The sequence below is a fragment of the Erinaceus europaeus genome, chromosome X (genome assembly GCF_950295315.1).
Source record: "Erinaceus europaeus chromosome X, mEriEur2.1, whole genome shotgun sequence".
NCBI lineage: Eukaryota > Metazoa > Chordata > Mammalia > Eulipotyphla > Erinaceidae > Erinaceus > Erinaceus europaeus.
In genome coordinates, this window is record NC_080185.1 from 70,609,798 (window position 1) to 70,626,952 (window position 17,155).

General features: G+C 37.6%; 1 protein-coding gene across 2 annotated transcripts in view; it reads left to right on the forward strand.

Annotated features, from left to right (window-relative positions):
- Positions 1 to 17,155, forward strand: part of BRWD3 (bromodomain and WD repeat domain containing 3) — a 236,478-nt gene that overhangs the window by 143,264 nt on the left and 76,059 nt on the right. For both annotated transcript variants that reach the window (XM_007534008.3, XM_060182523.1), the window contains exon 19: positions 620 to 803. In XM_007534008.3, coding sequence (XP_007534070.1) covers positions 620 to 803 — 184 coding nt within the window. The remainder of the gene's footprint in view (positions 1 to 619; positions 804 to 17,155) is intronic.

Genomic DNA, 17,155 nt, shown 5'->3' on the forward strand with positions numbered 1-17,155 from the left:
GAAAGAGAGACACAGCTTGATAGAGACAGAGGAAGGGCCTATAATTTCCCCTGTACTATTATGGCAAGATTTAAACCTGGGTTTTTAACATGACAAAATAAGATTAGGGTCAACTATCTTGGTGAGCCATCTACTGACCCAGTATATTTATACATTTTTATTTACATATGACAGAACTAAAATGCCTTTAAATATTAGAATCTCTATAAAAACTTTAAGTATTTATTGAATGCCTGTTTTATGCATAACATTGTAAATTCAGTGTTAGAAAACTCAGAACAAAGGAGGATAGACAATTCAGAACAAAAGAATAGAAGTATTGTTAATCAGTAATATTGGGGAGATTATGTGTGTGAGTGTGTGTAGGGCAGTGGGGGAAGGGGTGGAGACTGGGACCTATTGCATGCAAAGTGTTACCTCTACATACTCTTTTTTCATTGTGAGAGAGAGACAGAAAGACATCATAGTACCAGAGCTTCCTCCAGTGCCAGTGGTGCTATATTTTTATTTTTATTTTTTTTACTTATCATTAAATATCCTATTATTACTTTGTTTTGATCTGAAAAAGTTTGGCGTCTTTGCACAGAAAGCAATGATTTTTGTTTTGTTTTTGTTTTAGCTCTACGAAGTCCAAATATGGACATGTCTTCTTCCCCAAATATTGGGCTGAGACTCAATTCTCAAACTGAAGGTGTCAGACAAATGCATAACAATGCTCCTCGCAGCCAAATGGCCACTGAACGAGATCTAATGGCATGGAGTAGAAGAGTGGTTGTCAATGAACTAAATAATGGAGTTTGTAGGTGAGTCAGTAAAGTAACACTCAGAAGACTGATGTTTATTTTTCAGTAAGTAAATTAAAATGTAGTATGTTATCATAATAATTAACATATATATATTAAATTATTTATTAGGGGATTAATGGTTTATAGTCAACAGTAAAATACAATATTTTGTACATGTATCACGTTTCCCAGTTTTCTTTTTTTTAAATTTTTTATTTAAGAAAGGATTAATGAACAAAAACATAAGGTAAGAGGGGTACAACTCCACACAATTCCCACCACCCAATCTCCATAACCCACCCCCTCCAATGATAGCTTTCCCATTCTCTAGCCCTCTGGGAGCATGGACCCAGGGTCGTTGAGGGTTGCAGAAGGTAGAAGGTCTGGCTTCTGTAATTGCTTCCCCGCTGAACATGGGCGTTGACTGGTCGGTCCATACTCCCAGTCTGCCTCTCTCTTTCCCTAGTAAGGTGTGTCTCTGGGGAAGCTGAGCTCCATGACACATTGGTGGGGTCTTCAATCCAGGGAAGCCTGGCCAGCATCCTGGTGGCATCTGGAACCTGGTGACTGAAAAGAGAGTTAACATATGAAGCCAAACAATTTGTTGAGCAATCATGGATCCCAAGCTTGGAATAGTGGAGAGGAATGCAAATTAAGACAACACTAAGATACCACCTCACTCCTGTAAGAATGGCATACATCAAAAAGGACAGCAGCAACAAATGCTGGAGAGGACGTGGGGACAGAGGAACCCTTTTACATTGCTGGTGGGAATGTAAATTGGTACAGCCTCTGTGGAGAGCAGTCTGGAAAACTCTCACAAGGCTAGACATGGACCTTCCATATGATCCAGTAATTCCTCTCCTGGGGTTATACCCCAAGGACTCCATAACACCCAACCAAAAAGAGGTGTGTACTCCTATGTTCATAGCAGCACAATTCATAATAGCTAAAACCTGGAAGCAACCCAGGTGCCCAACAACAGATGAGTGGCTGAGAAAGCTGTGGTATATATACACAATGGAATACTATGCAGCTATCAAGAACAATGAACCCACCTTCTCTGACCCATCTTGGACAGAGCTAGAAGGAATTATGTTAAGTGAGCTAAGTCAGAAAGATAAAGATGAGTATGGGATGATCCCACTCATCAACAGAAGTGGTGGGAGTGGGCGGGAGGGATGGGCCACAGTCCTTTGGTGGTGGGAATGGTGTTTATGTACACTCCTAGCAAAATGTAGACATATAAGTCACTAGTTAATTAATATGAGAGGGGGAAAATCAATTGCATGTCTCAAAGTTTCTCAAAACACAAACTGAATCTTTTTAATATATAGGCTGTGTATTTGATATGCGGACTCTCTCAAAAGCCTAGACCAAGTAGATTAGAAGCATCCAATAGCACAGCTATATACAAGATACTGGATACTGTACAGCAAACCATAACAAAAGGACTTTTCAAAGTTAACCCAATTAACAAATAATGTGATGATAACATTAACTATCGATTGTCTTTTTGAACCCAGTTTTCTACATAACAATTCAACCCCCACTAGGACGTCCTTTGCCGTCATGATCCAGTACCCAAACCCCCACCCCCCAGAGTCTTCTACTTTGGTACAGTACACCAACTTCAGTCAAGTTCTTTGTGTTTTGCTTTGTGTTTTGTGTTTTCTGCTTTATGTTTTCTGTTCTTATATGCTTTTTATATGTTCTTATATGTTTTATATGTTCTTATATGTTTTTAAACTTCTATGAGTGAGATCATCCCATATTCATCCGTCTCTTTCTAAGTTATCTCACTTAACATGATTCCTTTAAGATCTATCCAAGATGGAGTGAAGAAAGTGAATTCACCATTTTTAATAGCTGAATAGTATTCCATTATTCCACAACTTACTCACCTATTCATCTGTTGTTGGAAACCTTAGTGCTTCTAGGTTTAGCTATTACAAATCATGCTGCTCTAAACATAGGTATATACAACTCTTTTTGGATTGGTATAATTGGTTCTTTAGGATATATCCCCAAGAGAGGAATTGCAGCCTCATAGGGCAGGTCTACTTCTATCCTTCAGTAAGTTCTCCAGGGAGTCGGGCTGTAGCACAGCGGGTTAAGCGCAGGTGGCGCAAAGCACAAGGACCGGCATAAAGATCCCGGTTCGAACCCCGGCTCCCCACCTGCAGGGGAGTTGCTTCACAGGCGGTGAAGCAGGTCTGCAGGTGTCTATCTTTCTCTCCTCCTCTCTGTCTTCCCCTCCTCTCTCCATTTCTCTTTGTCCTGTCCAACAACGACGACAACAACAATAATAACTACAACAATAAAACAACAAGGGCAACAAAAGGGAATAAATAAAATAAATATTTTAAAAAATTTTAAAAAAAGAAAGTTCTCCAAATTGCTCTCCATAGTGGTTTGACCAATTGACATTCTCATCAGCAGTGCAGGAGGGTTCCTTTGTCCCCACTACCTCTCCAGCATTTGTTGCTGCTACCTTTTCTGATGTATGACAGAAAATTCTCACAGGAGTGAAGTGATATCTCATTGCTGTCTTTATTTGCATTTCTCTGATCATCAGTGACCTAGAGCAATTTTTCATATATTTATTGGCCTTTTGGATCTCTTCTGTGAAGAATATTTTGTTCATATCCTCTCCCCATTTTTGGGTAGGGTCATCGGTTTTCTTACTGCTGAGTTTGGTGAGCTCTTTATATATTGTGGTTATTAGCCTGTTGTCTGATGTATGGCATGTAAAGATCTTTTCCCATTCTGCAAGATGTCTCTTTGTTTGGGTAATGGTTTCTTTTGCTATGCAGAAGCTTTTTAATTTGATGTAGTCCCATTAGTTTATTTTTTATTTAGGCCTCTTTGTAAATGGATTTGGTTCATTGAAGATGTTTTTAAGATTTATACAGAAAAGACTTATGCCAATATTTTTTTCTAGGCATTTAATAGCTTCTGGCCTAACATCCAAATCCTTGACCCATTTGGAATTTACTTTTGCGTTTGGTGAAATAGAGTGAGTGGTTCAGTTTCATTCTTCTGCATTCTTCAAACTCATTTTTTCCAACACCATTTATTGAAGGGAATCTGCATTCCCCATTTAATAGTCTGGGCACCTTTGTCAAAGATTAGATGTCCATAGGTGTGGGGTCTTACTTCTGAGTTCTCATTTCTATTCCACTGGTTATATTGTCTATTTATGTTCTAGTACCAAGCAATTTTGATCACAGTGGCCCTATAATCCATTTTGAGATCTGGGAGTGTAATGCCTCCAGTGCTGTTCTTTCTTCTCAAAGTAGTTTTGGCAATTTTAGGTCCTTTCTGGTTCCAGATAAAATTTGTGACTTTTGTTCTATTATCTGAAAAAAATGACTGGTATCCTGATAGGTATTGCATTAAATTTGGTTCTGGGTAGTATATTCATTTTGATGATGTTAATTCTTCCAACCCATGAACATGGAATATATTTACACTTCTTTTTGAATTTCCCTGAGTAGTGACTCATAATTTTCAGTATACAAGTCTTTCACTTCTTTTGTTAGGTTTATTCATAGATATTTTATTGCTTTTGTTGTTATAGTTAATGAATTGATTTCTGGTTTTCTTCTTCCAACTTAGTGTTTACATACAGGAATGCCATTGATATTTGTATGTTAATTTTGTTGCCTGACACCTTACTGTATTGCCTGATAATTTCCAAAAGCTTCCTGCTGTATTCTTTAGGTTTTCCTATGTTATACTATCATGTCATCTGCAAATAGTGACAGTCTGATTTCTTCTCTTTCAGTCTATATCACTTTAATTTCTTGCTTCTTCCTAATTGCTATAACAAGAACTGGCAACACTATGATGTATAGTAATGGTGATAGTGGGCATCCCTGTCTGGTACCTTATCTTAGGAGGAATGATTCCAGTTTTCCACCATTGAGTATGATGTTGGCTGCAGGTTTGCTTCATGTGAACTCCACTGTCTTGAGAAATTTTCTATCTATTCTCATTTTTATAGCATTTTGATCATAAAGGGATGTTTGATTTTGCCAAAGGCTTTCTTTGCATCTACTGCGATAACCATGTCATTTTTGGTCTTGCATTTATGGATGTGGTGGACCATATTGATTGATTTACATATATTGAAACAACCTTGCATTCCTGGGATAAATCCCACTTGGTACTGATGAACAATCTTTTTAATATAGTGCTGTATCCATTTGGCTAGAATTTTGTTCAAGATTTTAGCATCTATGATCATCAGAGATATCACTATGTAGTTTTATTTTCTTGTTGTATCCCTGTCTGTTTTGGGTATCAGAGTGATGTTGGCTTCATAGAAGCTGTGCCATCAATATTTTTGGATGAGTTTTTTTTGTTTGTTTCTTTTTTAACCAGAGCACTGTTCAGTTCTGGCTTATAGTAGAATTCATTTGTAAATACATTATGATATAGGACTTTTATTCTTGGGAAAAGTTTTGATAACTGTTTCAATTTCTTTGGCTGTGATTGGCCTGTTCATATTTTCTAGTTGCTCTTTGTTTAATTTTGGAAATTTGTATGTATCTCATACATACTCATTCATTTGTTCCAGGTTCTCTAGCTTGGTGTCATATAGTTGTTTCTGAAAGACTTGCGTGATACATTGAATTTCTGTGGTGTCTGTTGTGATATCTCCTCTTTCATTTACAATCCTATTTATTTGAGTCTTCTCCATGTTTTGTTTTGTGAGTCTGGCTAAGTGTTTGTCAATTTTATATACTCTTCCAACAAACCAGCATTTAGTTTTATTGATCTTTTGTATGATCTTATTTTCAATGTTATTTATTTCTTCCCTAACTTTAGTTCAGTCCTTCTGGTTGCTTTAGTGTGCCTTTGTCTTCTTTTTCTTCTAATTCTTTAAAGTATGCAAATAGGTTGTTTATTTGAACTTTTACTCATTTCCTAATGTGTGTCTGTATGGCTATGAACTTCCCACTCAGTATTGTCTTAGCTGTGTCCCAAATATTTTCGTACCTCGTTTCTTTCTTTTCATTGAATTCTTGAAATATTTTTCCCTTAATTTCCTAGTTGACCAAGTAGTTGTTAAGTAGTGCACTGTTGAGTTTCCATATTTTGGGGCTTTTACTCATTATTTGTTAGTTGTTAAGTGTTAATTTAATTCCACTGTGTTCTGAGAAGATACTTGCAAGAATTTTTAATGCTCTTGAATTTGATGACACTGTTGTTGTGACTTAATAATTTATCCTTGAGAATAATCCATGTGGACATGAGTAGAATGTGTATTCCAGTTTCTTGGGGTGAATCACTCTGTAAATGTCCAGTAGTTATAGTTTGTTTATCTCTTCATTTAGCTCCCTTATTTCTTGATTGATTTTTCTGCCTAGATGATCTGTCAAGCTGACAGTGTAGGGTGTTGAAAACACCTACTATTACTGTGTTGCTGTTAATATATTGCTGTAGCTCTTTCAGTAGATATTAGATGTATTTAGATGGCCTTTCATTGGTGCATAGATGTTAGTAATGGTTAAGTCCTCTTAATTGACTGATCCTCTTGAGCATTAAGTAATGTACATCCCTATCTTTTTTGTTTGTTTGTTTTCTTTATTATCTGTTGTGTCATATCTGAGAATAGCTTTTCCTGCACTTTTTTGTGGTCCATTGGCTAGGATGATGGTTTTCCATCCTTTCACTTTGAGCCTGTGTTTGTCTTGTTGAGTTAGGTGGGATTCCTGCAGACAACATATGGTTGAGTTGTGTTTTATGATCCATCTTCCTACTCTGTGCCTTTTACTAGGTGAATTCAAGCCATTTACATTTACTGATATTATAGATTGAAGATATTTTAATGCCATTATTCTAAAATTTTAGAGTGTTTTGATATATGGCATGTTTATGGTGATATGGTTTTTTATAGGAGACCTTTCAGAACTTCTTGCAGGGCAGGCTTGGTGACTGTTGATTCCTTCAACTGTTGCTTGTCAGAGAAGGTTTTTAAGACTCTATCTAATCTGAATGACAGTCTAGCAGAACATAGTAATCTTGGTTGAAAGTCTTTCATTGTGCACTCAATATGTATTTTGCCATTCTCTTCTGGCCTTTAGTGTTTGTGTGGAGAAATCTGCTGCTAGCCTTATAGGTTTTCCTCTGTAAGTGACCACTGTTTTTCTCTTACAGCCTTCGGTATCCCTTTCTGTGATATGTCTTGGTGTCTTTAGGTCTGGGTTAATTCTGTTTGGGACTCTCTGGGCTTCTTGAACCTTTATGTTCAATATGCTGTTTAGAGTAAAGGAGTTCTCAGCTATTATATCTTGTATTTCTTTTTCTTTTTTTAATTATTTTTTATATTTATTTATTTTCCCTTTTGTTGCCCTTGTTAATTTTATTATTTTTCTTGTTATTGTTGTTACTGATGTCATTGTTGTTAAATAGGACAGATAGAAATGGAGAAAGGAGGAGAGACAGATAGACACCTGCAGACCTGCTTCACCGCTTGTGAAGCGATTTCCCTGCAGGTGAGGAGCCAGGGGCTAGAACCAAGATCCTTATGCCAATCCTTGCACTTTGTACCATGTGCACTTATCCCCCTGCGCTACCACATGACTCTCATGTCTAATATTTTTTCCCCTCTCTTTCTTCCTCTGGTAAGCCAATAATGCGTGTATTACTTCTTTTGAAGTCATTCATATGTCTCCATTGTTGTTTTCAATATCTCTTAATATCTTTTTGCTATCTCTTACGTCTTTCTTAGTTTTCTCTAGTCCATCCTCAATCTTGCTAATTCTGTTTCTGACTCACTTATTCTGTTCTCTCTACCCTCTGTTGTTTTCTCTAATTCAACTGTTTTGTTACTCTGTTCTGACACTGTATTATTAGCTTGTTCAGCTAGTTGTGCTCAGCTATTTCAGCTTTCAGCTCTATAATTACCTTCAGATAGTGTTTAATTTCAGAGTCAAATTTGCTGTTTCCTCATTTCTGATACTACTTTTAAAAGCTTTCCTCACTCCTATGAGGAAATGCATCAACTAGTGTTTAGATGTGGTCCTCCTTTTTTTAAAAGATTTTTAAAAAAAATTTATTTATTATCCTTATTTAATTATTTATCGAACCAGGATCCTGATGCCAGTCCTTACGCTTTGCACCATGTGTGCTTAACCCACTGCACCACCTGCTGGCTCCCTAAGATTTTTTTTTTAATTTTTATTTATTTATTTATTTTTAATATTTATTTTATTTATTCCCTTTTGTTGCCCTTGTTGTTTTATTGTTGTAGTTGTTGTTGGATAGGACAGAGAGAAATGGAGAGAGTAGGGGAAGACAGAGAGGAGGAGAGAAAGACACCTGCAGACCTGCTTCACCGCCTGTGAAGCGACTCCCCTGCAGGTGGGGAGCCGGGGTTCGAACCGGGACCCTTATGCCGGTCCTTGTGCTTTGCGCCACCTGCGCCTCCCTAAGATTTTAAAAAAATATTTATTTATTCCTTTTTGTTGCCCTTATTGTTTTATTGTTGTAGTTATTATTGTTGTTATTGATATCATCATTGTTGGATAGGACAGAGAGAAATGGAGAGAAGAGGGGAAGACAGAGGGAGGAGAGAAAGACAGACACCTTCAGACCTGCTTCACCGCCTGTGAAGCGACTTCCGTGCAGGTGGCAAGCTGGAGGCTCAATCTGGGATCCTTACGTAGGTCCTTGCGCTTTGCGCCACCTGCGCTTAACCAGCTACGCTACCACTGGACTCCTTGTTGTCTTCATTCTTATGTGCTTCTACCTTTTGTGGGCTTTTGTCTGGACTTTTTCCCTGGTTCCTTTCTCAGTGTTTCTTCTTGGTTTAACCATTGTATATGTTGTATTATGAGACATGTCTCTTAGTTCTTTTCAATCTACTAATCACACTTGTCTGGATTGACTTGTGTCTAAGTAATGTACTTAAGAGTTTGATGTTGGGAAAATTAGTAGATGTTTCAATGTTATCACAGTCCCTGAGGATTAACAGCACAGTGGTTGTTAAACCCTTTTATGTTATTTTTCTTCCCTGCAAACTATGGGAGCCTTAGGCCTTTTTAATTATAAGTACATTTTTTGCTTAATTGTTCACCATGAGATTAAACAGGGTGAGGTATAAATAGCACAGTGAGACTTCCATGTCTAGTGTCCAGTACCCAATTGTTGCCCTACCCACAGCTAGAGTTGAGCCTAGCCCTGTGTGGTCCTGGGTTTCTGAATAAATCCTTATTTTTAAGGGCATTATTCGCCTTTTTCCCTAAATTATCACAGGAATGATATGAAAGGGCTCCTACTATTTAGCTATACCTCCTTTTTTAAATATTTATTTATTTTGAATAGAGACAGAGAGAAATTTTGAGGGGAGGGGAAATAGTGCATGAGAGAGACAGAGAGACACCTGCAGACCTGCTTCACCACTCATGAAGCTTTCCCCCTGCAGGTGGGGACCAGGGGCTTGAACCCAGATCCTTGCGCACTGTAATGTATGTGCTTAACCTGGTGTGCCACCGCCTGGCCCCTTAGCTACACCTCTTGACTACCTCTTGTAGGGTTTCTCCTGAGTATCTGGCCAGCACTCTGCCCCTGATATCTGTATAAGGCTCCTTGCTGCTGTTCCGTCCCCTGAAGGACAACAGCAGTAGAGACCTACAATTGTAAATTGGTGAGGCTTAAATTCTCCCTTCAGCAGTCTTTTTGTTGATAAAACTCAACTGGAGGGGCTTGGGTGGTAGTGCAGTTGGTTAAGTGCACATGTTGCAAAGCGCAAGGACTGGCATAAGGATCCCGGTTCCAGCCCCCAGCTCCCCACCTGCAGGGGAGTTGCTTTGCAAGCGAAGAAGCAGGTCTGCAGGTGTCTGTCTCTCCCCCTCTCATTCTTCCCCTCCTCTCTACATTTCTTTCTGTCCTATCCAACAATGATGACATCAGTAACAACAGCAATAATAACCACAACAATGATAAAACAACAAAGGCAACAAAAGGCAAAAAAAAAAAAAGCTTCCAGGAGGAGTGGATTCAAGGTGTGGGCACTGAGCCTCAGCAATAACTCTGGGGGGGGGTGCTCAAACTAGAGGTGGTGCCTCAACTGGCAGACTACCAGACTATTACCAGCCGCTCCCCAGTAGGTATGGACTTTTATGAATCTCTCCTTCAAACCCCTCTCTGTCCATAAAGCACAAGTGTTTGCATTCATCCCATGCTGGGTGGGTTCCTGGAGTGATCTTAGTCTTATCTTGTTGCGTTCTCAGTTGATCCTCTTTGCTGTTCCTTGAAACTAATATATTTTAATGATTTATACATTAAACATTTCTCCATATTATACATTACTAGGTTTATTACTATGGTAATATTGGCTTACAAAATTTTCAGTGCTTTAGTGAATCATTCCACCTTATTTCAGACTATGTTTCAAGGTCCCATTGTCTCTATTCCCTATCCATTCTCATCTTCCCCTCTTGGCAATTTACTTTTCTGATTTAGAGTCTTAGAGCTTAATTTCATCTGACATTGTTTCTTTTTTAATTTATTCATAAAATGGAAATATTGACAAAACCATAGGATAAATCGAGGGGTACATTTCTACATGTTTCCCACCACCAGAGTTCCGTGTCCTATCCCCTCCATTGGAAGCTTTCCTATTCATTATCCCTCTGTAAGCATGGACTCAGGACCATAATAGGATGTAGAAGGTGGAAGATGTAGCTTCTATAACTGCTTCTCTGCTAAACAGGAACATTGGCAGGTTGATCTATACTCCCAGCCTGTCCCTATCTTTCCCTAGTGGGGTAAGGCTCTGGGGAGGAAGGGCTCCAGGACACATTGGGGGAGTCATCTGCCCAGGGAAGTCAGGTTGGCATCATGATAGCATCTGCAACTTAGTCTGAAAAAGTATTAAGATACAAAGCAGAAGAAACTGTTAAATCATCAGGAACATAAAGGCAAGAATATAGCAGATAAGATTTGGGGTCACCATTTTGGAGAAAGCTAGTAGGTCCATTTTAGATATATTCCAAGGGGCCCATGACTTTACTAATTTTTGCCTGAGCCCAACATCTAACCTGTAGGTGGTCCAAAGGTATTGTCTGGGGAGACTGTGTCAGAGTTGGTAAAAGGACTAGAAAGCTGGATCAGGGAAGAGAGTAACTGTCAAATATGGGAAAATATATAAATACTGTTAACTGTAAAACCCAACAATTTCATCTGATACCCATATTCAGCACTAGAGCTTGTGTAACTTCTGCATTCCTGTAGGTCTGAGCTTGCATTCTGTGATCATGGCTAGGAACATTCTAGGCTGCACTCACTATAGGACCTGTCTTCCTTGGGTGGTAAGGTGTTTTACCCAACCTCCCTTTGGAGAATGAGGCTGTCCCTACTATTGTTCATCTATATTGAGGGCAAGGTCCTATAGGGGCCTGATAAAGGGTCCATTATGTTGATCCTGATGGAGATGGCCTGTGACAGTAGAGAGAGGGATCATCATGTCTGTGTGGGAATTCCAGGATGCCCTGATTAGGTCCCTGTGTGATAGGGTAGCCTGGTAGTGAACAGAAAGCCGTCATTAAAGGATGCCAGTTTCTTGCCCTTTTCTAGCTTTTGTGGTCTTTATTTTGTCTGACAACGTTAGCCTTGGAGGGATTGAGAGAGGTAAAATAGGAAGTAGGTGAGGATGGTGTCTAGGTCTAAGTAGAAACTATTTAATTAGGTACTTTATGATATCTTTTTTAGGTCTTATTACTTGCTTTGTTGCATTTATTGACTCACTGCAAACTATTATGCACTTTTCCTTTAAGGTATATATTTTCCCCTAATTTATGGATACATGTGTACATATGCCCTGTCTCATGGGTCCTGGTCTATACCTATGTTTCGAGGCTTTGTTAGGAACTGCACCACCAAAAATGGAACGAAGGAGTCCTACGTGCTAGGAAAGGTTTTACCAAAGTAATGAAGCTGGAGGGTTGACATTCCACGCCTGAATTCTCTGGACACAGTCCAAAAGTGAAATATGCCAAGGTATTGCTGGTTGCATTGATTAGGTTGGGATCAGCAGATGTAGTATCAATTGGTAAGAATTGAGAGAAGCGTGCAGGAAGGTGAGCCCCACCCCAGAGGTTCCAGAACTGGGAGAAAATAGGTTATATAGAGAAATGGCAAGTTTCCTGCTGTCTTAGGGTTTAACAAGGCAATAGATAATTATTGTTATAACCAAATTATTTGGAAATTGGGTTGACTTTGAAAATCCCATTGTTAGGGTTTGCTGTACCATCCAAGACCTCACCATAATTTGTCCTTTAATGCTATTTACATATAGTTGTATCTTATAAAGTGACCCAACCAGTTGTTTCTGTTCTCCCTGGTCTAATATTATAGGTGATTTAATATTTCAAAGAAAACCTCATTATTATAAATGTATTAACAATTTGAGCTCATTGATATAATTCAATCAGGTTACCAATTTGAAGTCTTAAGTGTTTATATTGAAGGAATACATACTCAGAACTATTGTCTAATTATCAAAAAGTTTGAGACATTCAATCCATTTTTCCCCTCTCGACTAAATTGTGATTTCTGAGACTACAAGTTAACAGGAATGTTTATTACAATGGCTTTGTTGGCTTACAAAACTGTCAGTGCTTTAGTGAACCACCCAACCTTACTTCAGACTGTGTTGCAACATCACATTGTCTCTCTTCCCTATCTTTTCTGATCCTCCTCTATTGGTAACTTACTATTCTGATTTAGAATCTTAGGGTTTAATTTTGTCTGACATTATTTCTTTGCCTTTTAAAAAAATATATGACATATAAATAAGCTCATCCCTTATTTGTTTTTAGCCACCTTTTACTTAACTTACTTTGTGAAATACCCTCCAGTTTTATCCATGTTGAGCCAAACACAAGATCTCACCCATTTCCAATGGGTATTTGTACTACATTTTCTTTCCTTATTTTTTCTTTCTCATTTTTATTAAATAGGACAGGGAGAAAATTATTTATTATTATTTATTTTTATTTCCTCCTGGATTATCAATGGGGCTCAGTGTCTGCATCACAGACCCACTGTTCCTGCAACCTTTTTTTTTTTTTTTTGATAGGGCAGAAAGAAATTGATTGGGAAGGAAAGATAGAGAGGGAGAGAGATACCTGCAGACATGCTTCACCACTTGTGAAGAAACACCCCCCCACACACAGGTGGGTGTCTAGGGGCTCAGACCAGGATCCTTGAGCTTTGTACTATTTGCACTTAACCCAATGCACCACTGCCCAGGCCCTAGACAGAGAGAAATTTAGAGAGGAGAGGGAGATAGAGATCAGGATAGAAAAACCTGTTTCACCACTTGGGGAATGGGGACTTTAACTCAGACTGTTGTGCTTGGTAATATGTGCACTTAACTAGGTGCAGAATTGCATGACCTTTTACATTTTCTTTTTCATTTATCATTTTATTAGAGGTTTAATGGTTTACAATATAGTTGTTGACACTAGATAAAATTTATCATCTCCCAGTAGTACATGTCTGCAAAACACTCTGCCCACTTTCCCATCATCCTGCGCAAGAACCCCAACACGCTGATAGCCCTTTTGCTCTCCTCCGCCAGAACCTTTTGCTTTGGTGCAATACACCAATCCAGTTTTATTTTGTTTTTTCTCTTTCTATAATTGTTTCTTAACTTCCGCCTTAGAGTGAGATCATTCAGTATTCTTCCTCTTTTTGACTTACTTTATTGAACATGACTTCTTCAGGCTGCATCTAAGATGAAGTGAAGTAGAACTCATCATTCTTAACAACTGAGTTGTATTCCATTGTGTATGTGTACTCCAGCATTCTTAGCCACTTATCTGTTGTTGGACACCTGAATTGATTCCAAATTTGTGCTATTGCGAATTGTGCTGCTATGAACATAGGTAATCATAGATCTTTTTGAATAAATGTCTTTCCTTAAGATCTATCCCAAGGAGAGGAATTGCTGGGTTATTGAGTAGGTCCATTTATAGCACTTGCAATATTCTCCAGACTGCTTTTCACAGAAGTTGAACAAATTTACATTCCCACCAGCAATGTGGAAGAGTTCCTTTATCGTCCCACAGCCTCTCCAACATTTGTTGTTACTGTCCTTTCTAATGTAGGAGAATCATACCGGAACAAAGTTGTTACTCCTTAATCTAGTGGTCATCTCCTTGTTGTCTTTTTAAAATTTTTTTAAAAAATTTATTGGGGGGTTTGTTTACAGTTAGTAGTAAGTACAACTGTTGGTACACATGTTAAACTCCTCAGTTTTCTGCAAAACATTCCCCAGGTCCTCCTCCATTATCATACCAGGACCTGAAAGACATCCCCCACCCCACCCCAGAGTCCTTTACTTTGATGCAATACACCAAGCCCAGTTCAAGTTCTGCTTGTGTTCCCTCTTTTTATTTCTTTTTTTTTTTATTATGTTCTTTTTTAAAAAAATATTTATTTATTTCCTTTTTGTTGCCCTTGTTGTTGTAGCTATTATTGTTGTTGATGTCGTTGTTGTTGGATAGGACAGAGAGAAATGGAGAGAGGAGGGGAAGACAGAGAGGGGGGAGAGAAAGACAGACACCTGCAGACCTGCTTCACCACTTGTGAAGTGACTCCCCTGCAGGTGGGGAGCCGGGGGCTCGAACCGGGATCCTTGAGCCGGTCCCTGCGCTTTGCGCCACGTGCGCTTAACCTGCTGCACTACCGCCCGACTCCCCCCTTTTTATTTCTAAACTTCTGTTTAAGAGGGAGATCATCCCATATTCATTCTTCTCTTTCTGCCTTATCTCACATAACACGATTCCTTGTTGTCGTACTTGCATTTATCTAATAATCAGTAACTTAATTTTGGTGTGTAGTACTAAGTGATAGTTTAGTTTCATTCTTCTACATATGCCTGTCCAATTTTCCCAGCACCATTTGTTCAAGAGGCATTTTTTTCTCCCATTGAATGAACTTAATCCCTTTGTCATATAATAATTCCATATATATATATGTGTGTGTGTGTGTGTGTGTGTGGATTTATTTCTGAGTCCTTTATTATATATTCCATTGGACTAAGTACCTACTTTTATTTCAGTAAAACACTATTTTAATTGTTATTGCTTTTTACTATAGTCAGTATTTGGGGAGCATGGTATCTCCATTTGTTTTCTTTTCTATCAGAATTAATTTGGCTATTTGTGGTATTTTGTAATGATGCACAAATTTTGGTGTTGCTTTGTTCTGTTTCCTTGAAGGATGCAATTGGAATTTTAATAGAAATTGTATTGACTATATAAATTTCTTTAGTAGAATTTCCAGTTTAACAATATTCTTTGATTCCATGAGCAGGAAATACCCTTCCATTTCTTCGTGTCTTTTGATAGTGTCTTATAATTTTTGTTGTGCATATGTTTAACGTGTTCTGTTAGATTTGCTCTATTGTATTTTATCAATTTTCTTCAACTGTAAATGGAATTTCTTTCTTTATTTCCCTTTCCTTTGACTCATTGTTTTTATACAGAAATACTACATATTTATGTATATTTACTCTACTAGTTTTTTGTTGGAGTCTTTATGGTTTTCTATGTCTAGTTTCATGCCATCTGCAAATAGTGATAGTTTAACTTCTTTCCTATTTGAATTCCTTTAATATCCTTTTCTTGCCTAGTTCCTGTATTACCCCTTGCTTTTGTACATTAGTTCCTAAGAAATCTTTCAAGTTGATCATTTATATGACTGATTTTAGTTTATTATCACCCAGTTTTGTATTTCATTTCTTTTACATATATGATAGATTTTATCTGAAAATAGTGAGAATGATACCTCTATCCTCATTCCTTTTTTGCTCAAAAGTGCTTTTTTCTCAGCCTGGGTCTTACGTGCTTCAAAATTTCTATAGCATTTAATAATCTTGCTTAAGAAAAAAATCATTGAAATTTTAGTGGCAGTTGCAAGGCAGTTGCAAGTAGATTGCTTTGGATAGAATAGTTGTTTTAATGATGTTGATTAATCCAATCCAGGAGCATGTCTTTTTATTTCTTTGTTTCTTCTGTTTTTTTTTAACAGTGACTTAATTTTTTTTCAGTGAAAAACACTCCTTTGTGATAATTCTTTTTGCTTCTAATGTAAATTGGATTGATTTCTTGTTTTTTAATTCATTAATTATATAAAGGAATTTGAACATTTTTGTGTATTAATTCCATAGCCTCCTACTTTACTATATTCACTTACTTTTGCTAAGAGATTCTTTATGGATTCTTTAGGATTTTCTCTGTACTCCTCAGCTATTAAGAATATGGATTCACTTTTCTCACCTCATCCTGGATGGAGCTTGAAGGAATCATGTTAAATGAGATAAGCCAGAAAGAGAAAGATGAATATAGGATGATATCACTTATAGAAGCTGAGAAATAAGAACTGAAAGGGGGAATGCATTGTAATACTTGGATTGGATTTGGTGTATTGCATCCAAGTAACCAAGTACTCTGGGTTCAGGGGGCTTCAGGTTCACCATATGGAGATTGGGGTGGGGAACAGTCCTTGGGTGGTAGGAGCAGTGTGAAAGTGTACTCTTATTAAGTTATGATCTTATAAATAGCTATTAATCAATAAGCCAGGGAAAATACATTGAATATTTCAAGTTCTACAGCTGCCTACATTTTAATCTAAGTATATATATATATATATATATATATATATATATATATATATTAGTGTAAGTGATTAATGTATCAAATTTGTAAACTGATTGAATTCAGACCTTGGACTTAAATTGTTTAAGCAGTTCAAAATATAAATTTTGTTATTTTTGTTTTTAATACAAAGTTACCTACAACAACCTTAGACCATATGGATAAGGATTATTTGGTCCTGTCATTATCTAATATGTTGTTAGTAGATATCATTAAATAACATAAAGCATAGTGAGGTCAACTATCATAAGGTAGATATCAAATAGGGGATTTTTGAAGGAAAAAAAGTTCCCAACTAACTTGATTATAATAATTATTATCTATTGCCTTTTATAAATCTCAAAAGACTACAAGGGACCTTTCTTTTAAATCCATATTTCTTGCAGTGCTAAAACCTCCAGGATTTTGTATTTCTTGATACCTCTCCTCTCTTTTGATCCCTTACCCTGTTACACTGCCTCTGTTGAACTCAACTAAATCAGTGCAACCATGCCGCATTATGCCACCACTGCCTTTTTGATTCTGATTTTACCCAGAGATACCAGGTCTGAGATGTCAACCTATTTTAGAGAGAAAGAGACAGAGGGAATGACACTACAATACCAAAGCTTCTTCCAGTGTGGTAGGAACCAGACTCAAACCTGGCTAGTATGCATGACAAAGCAGGTGAACTATTTTGCCAGCCCTAGT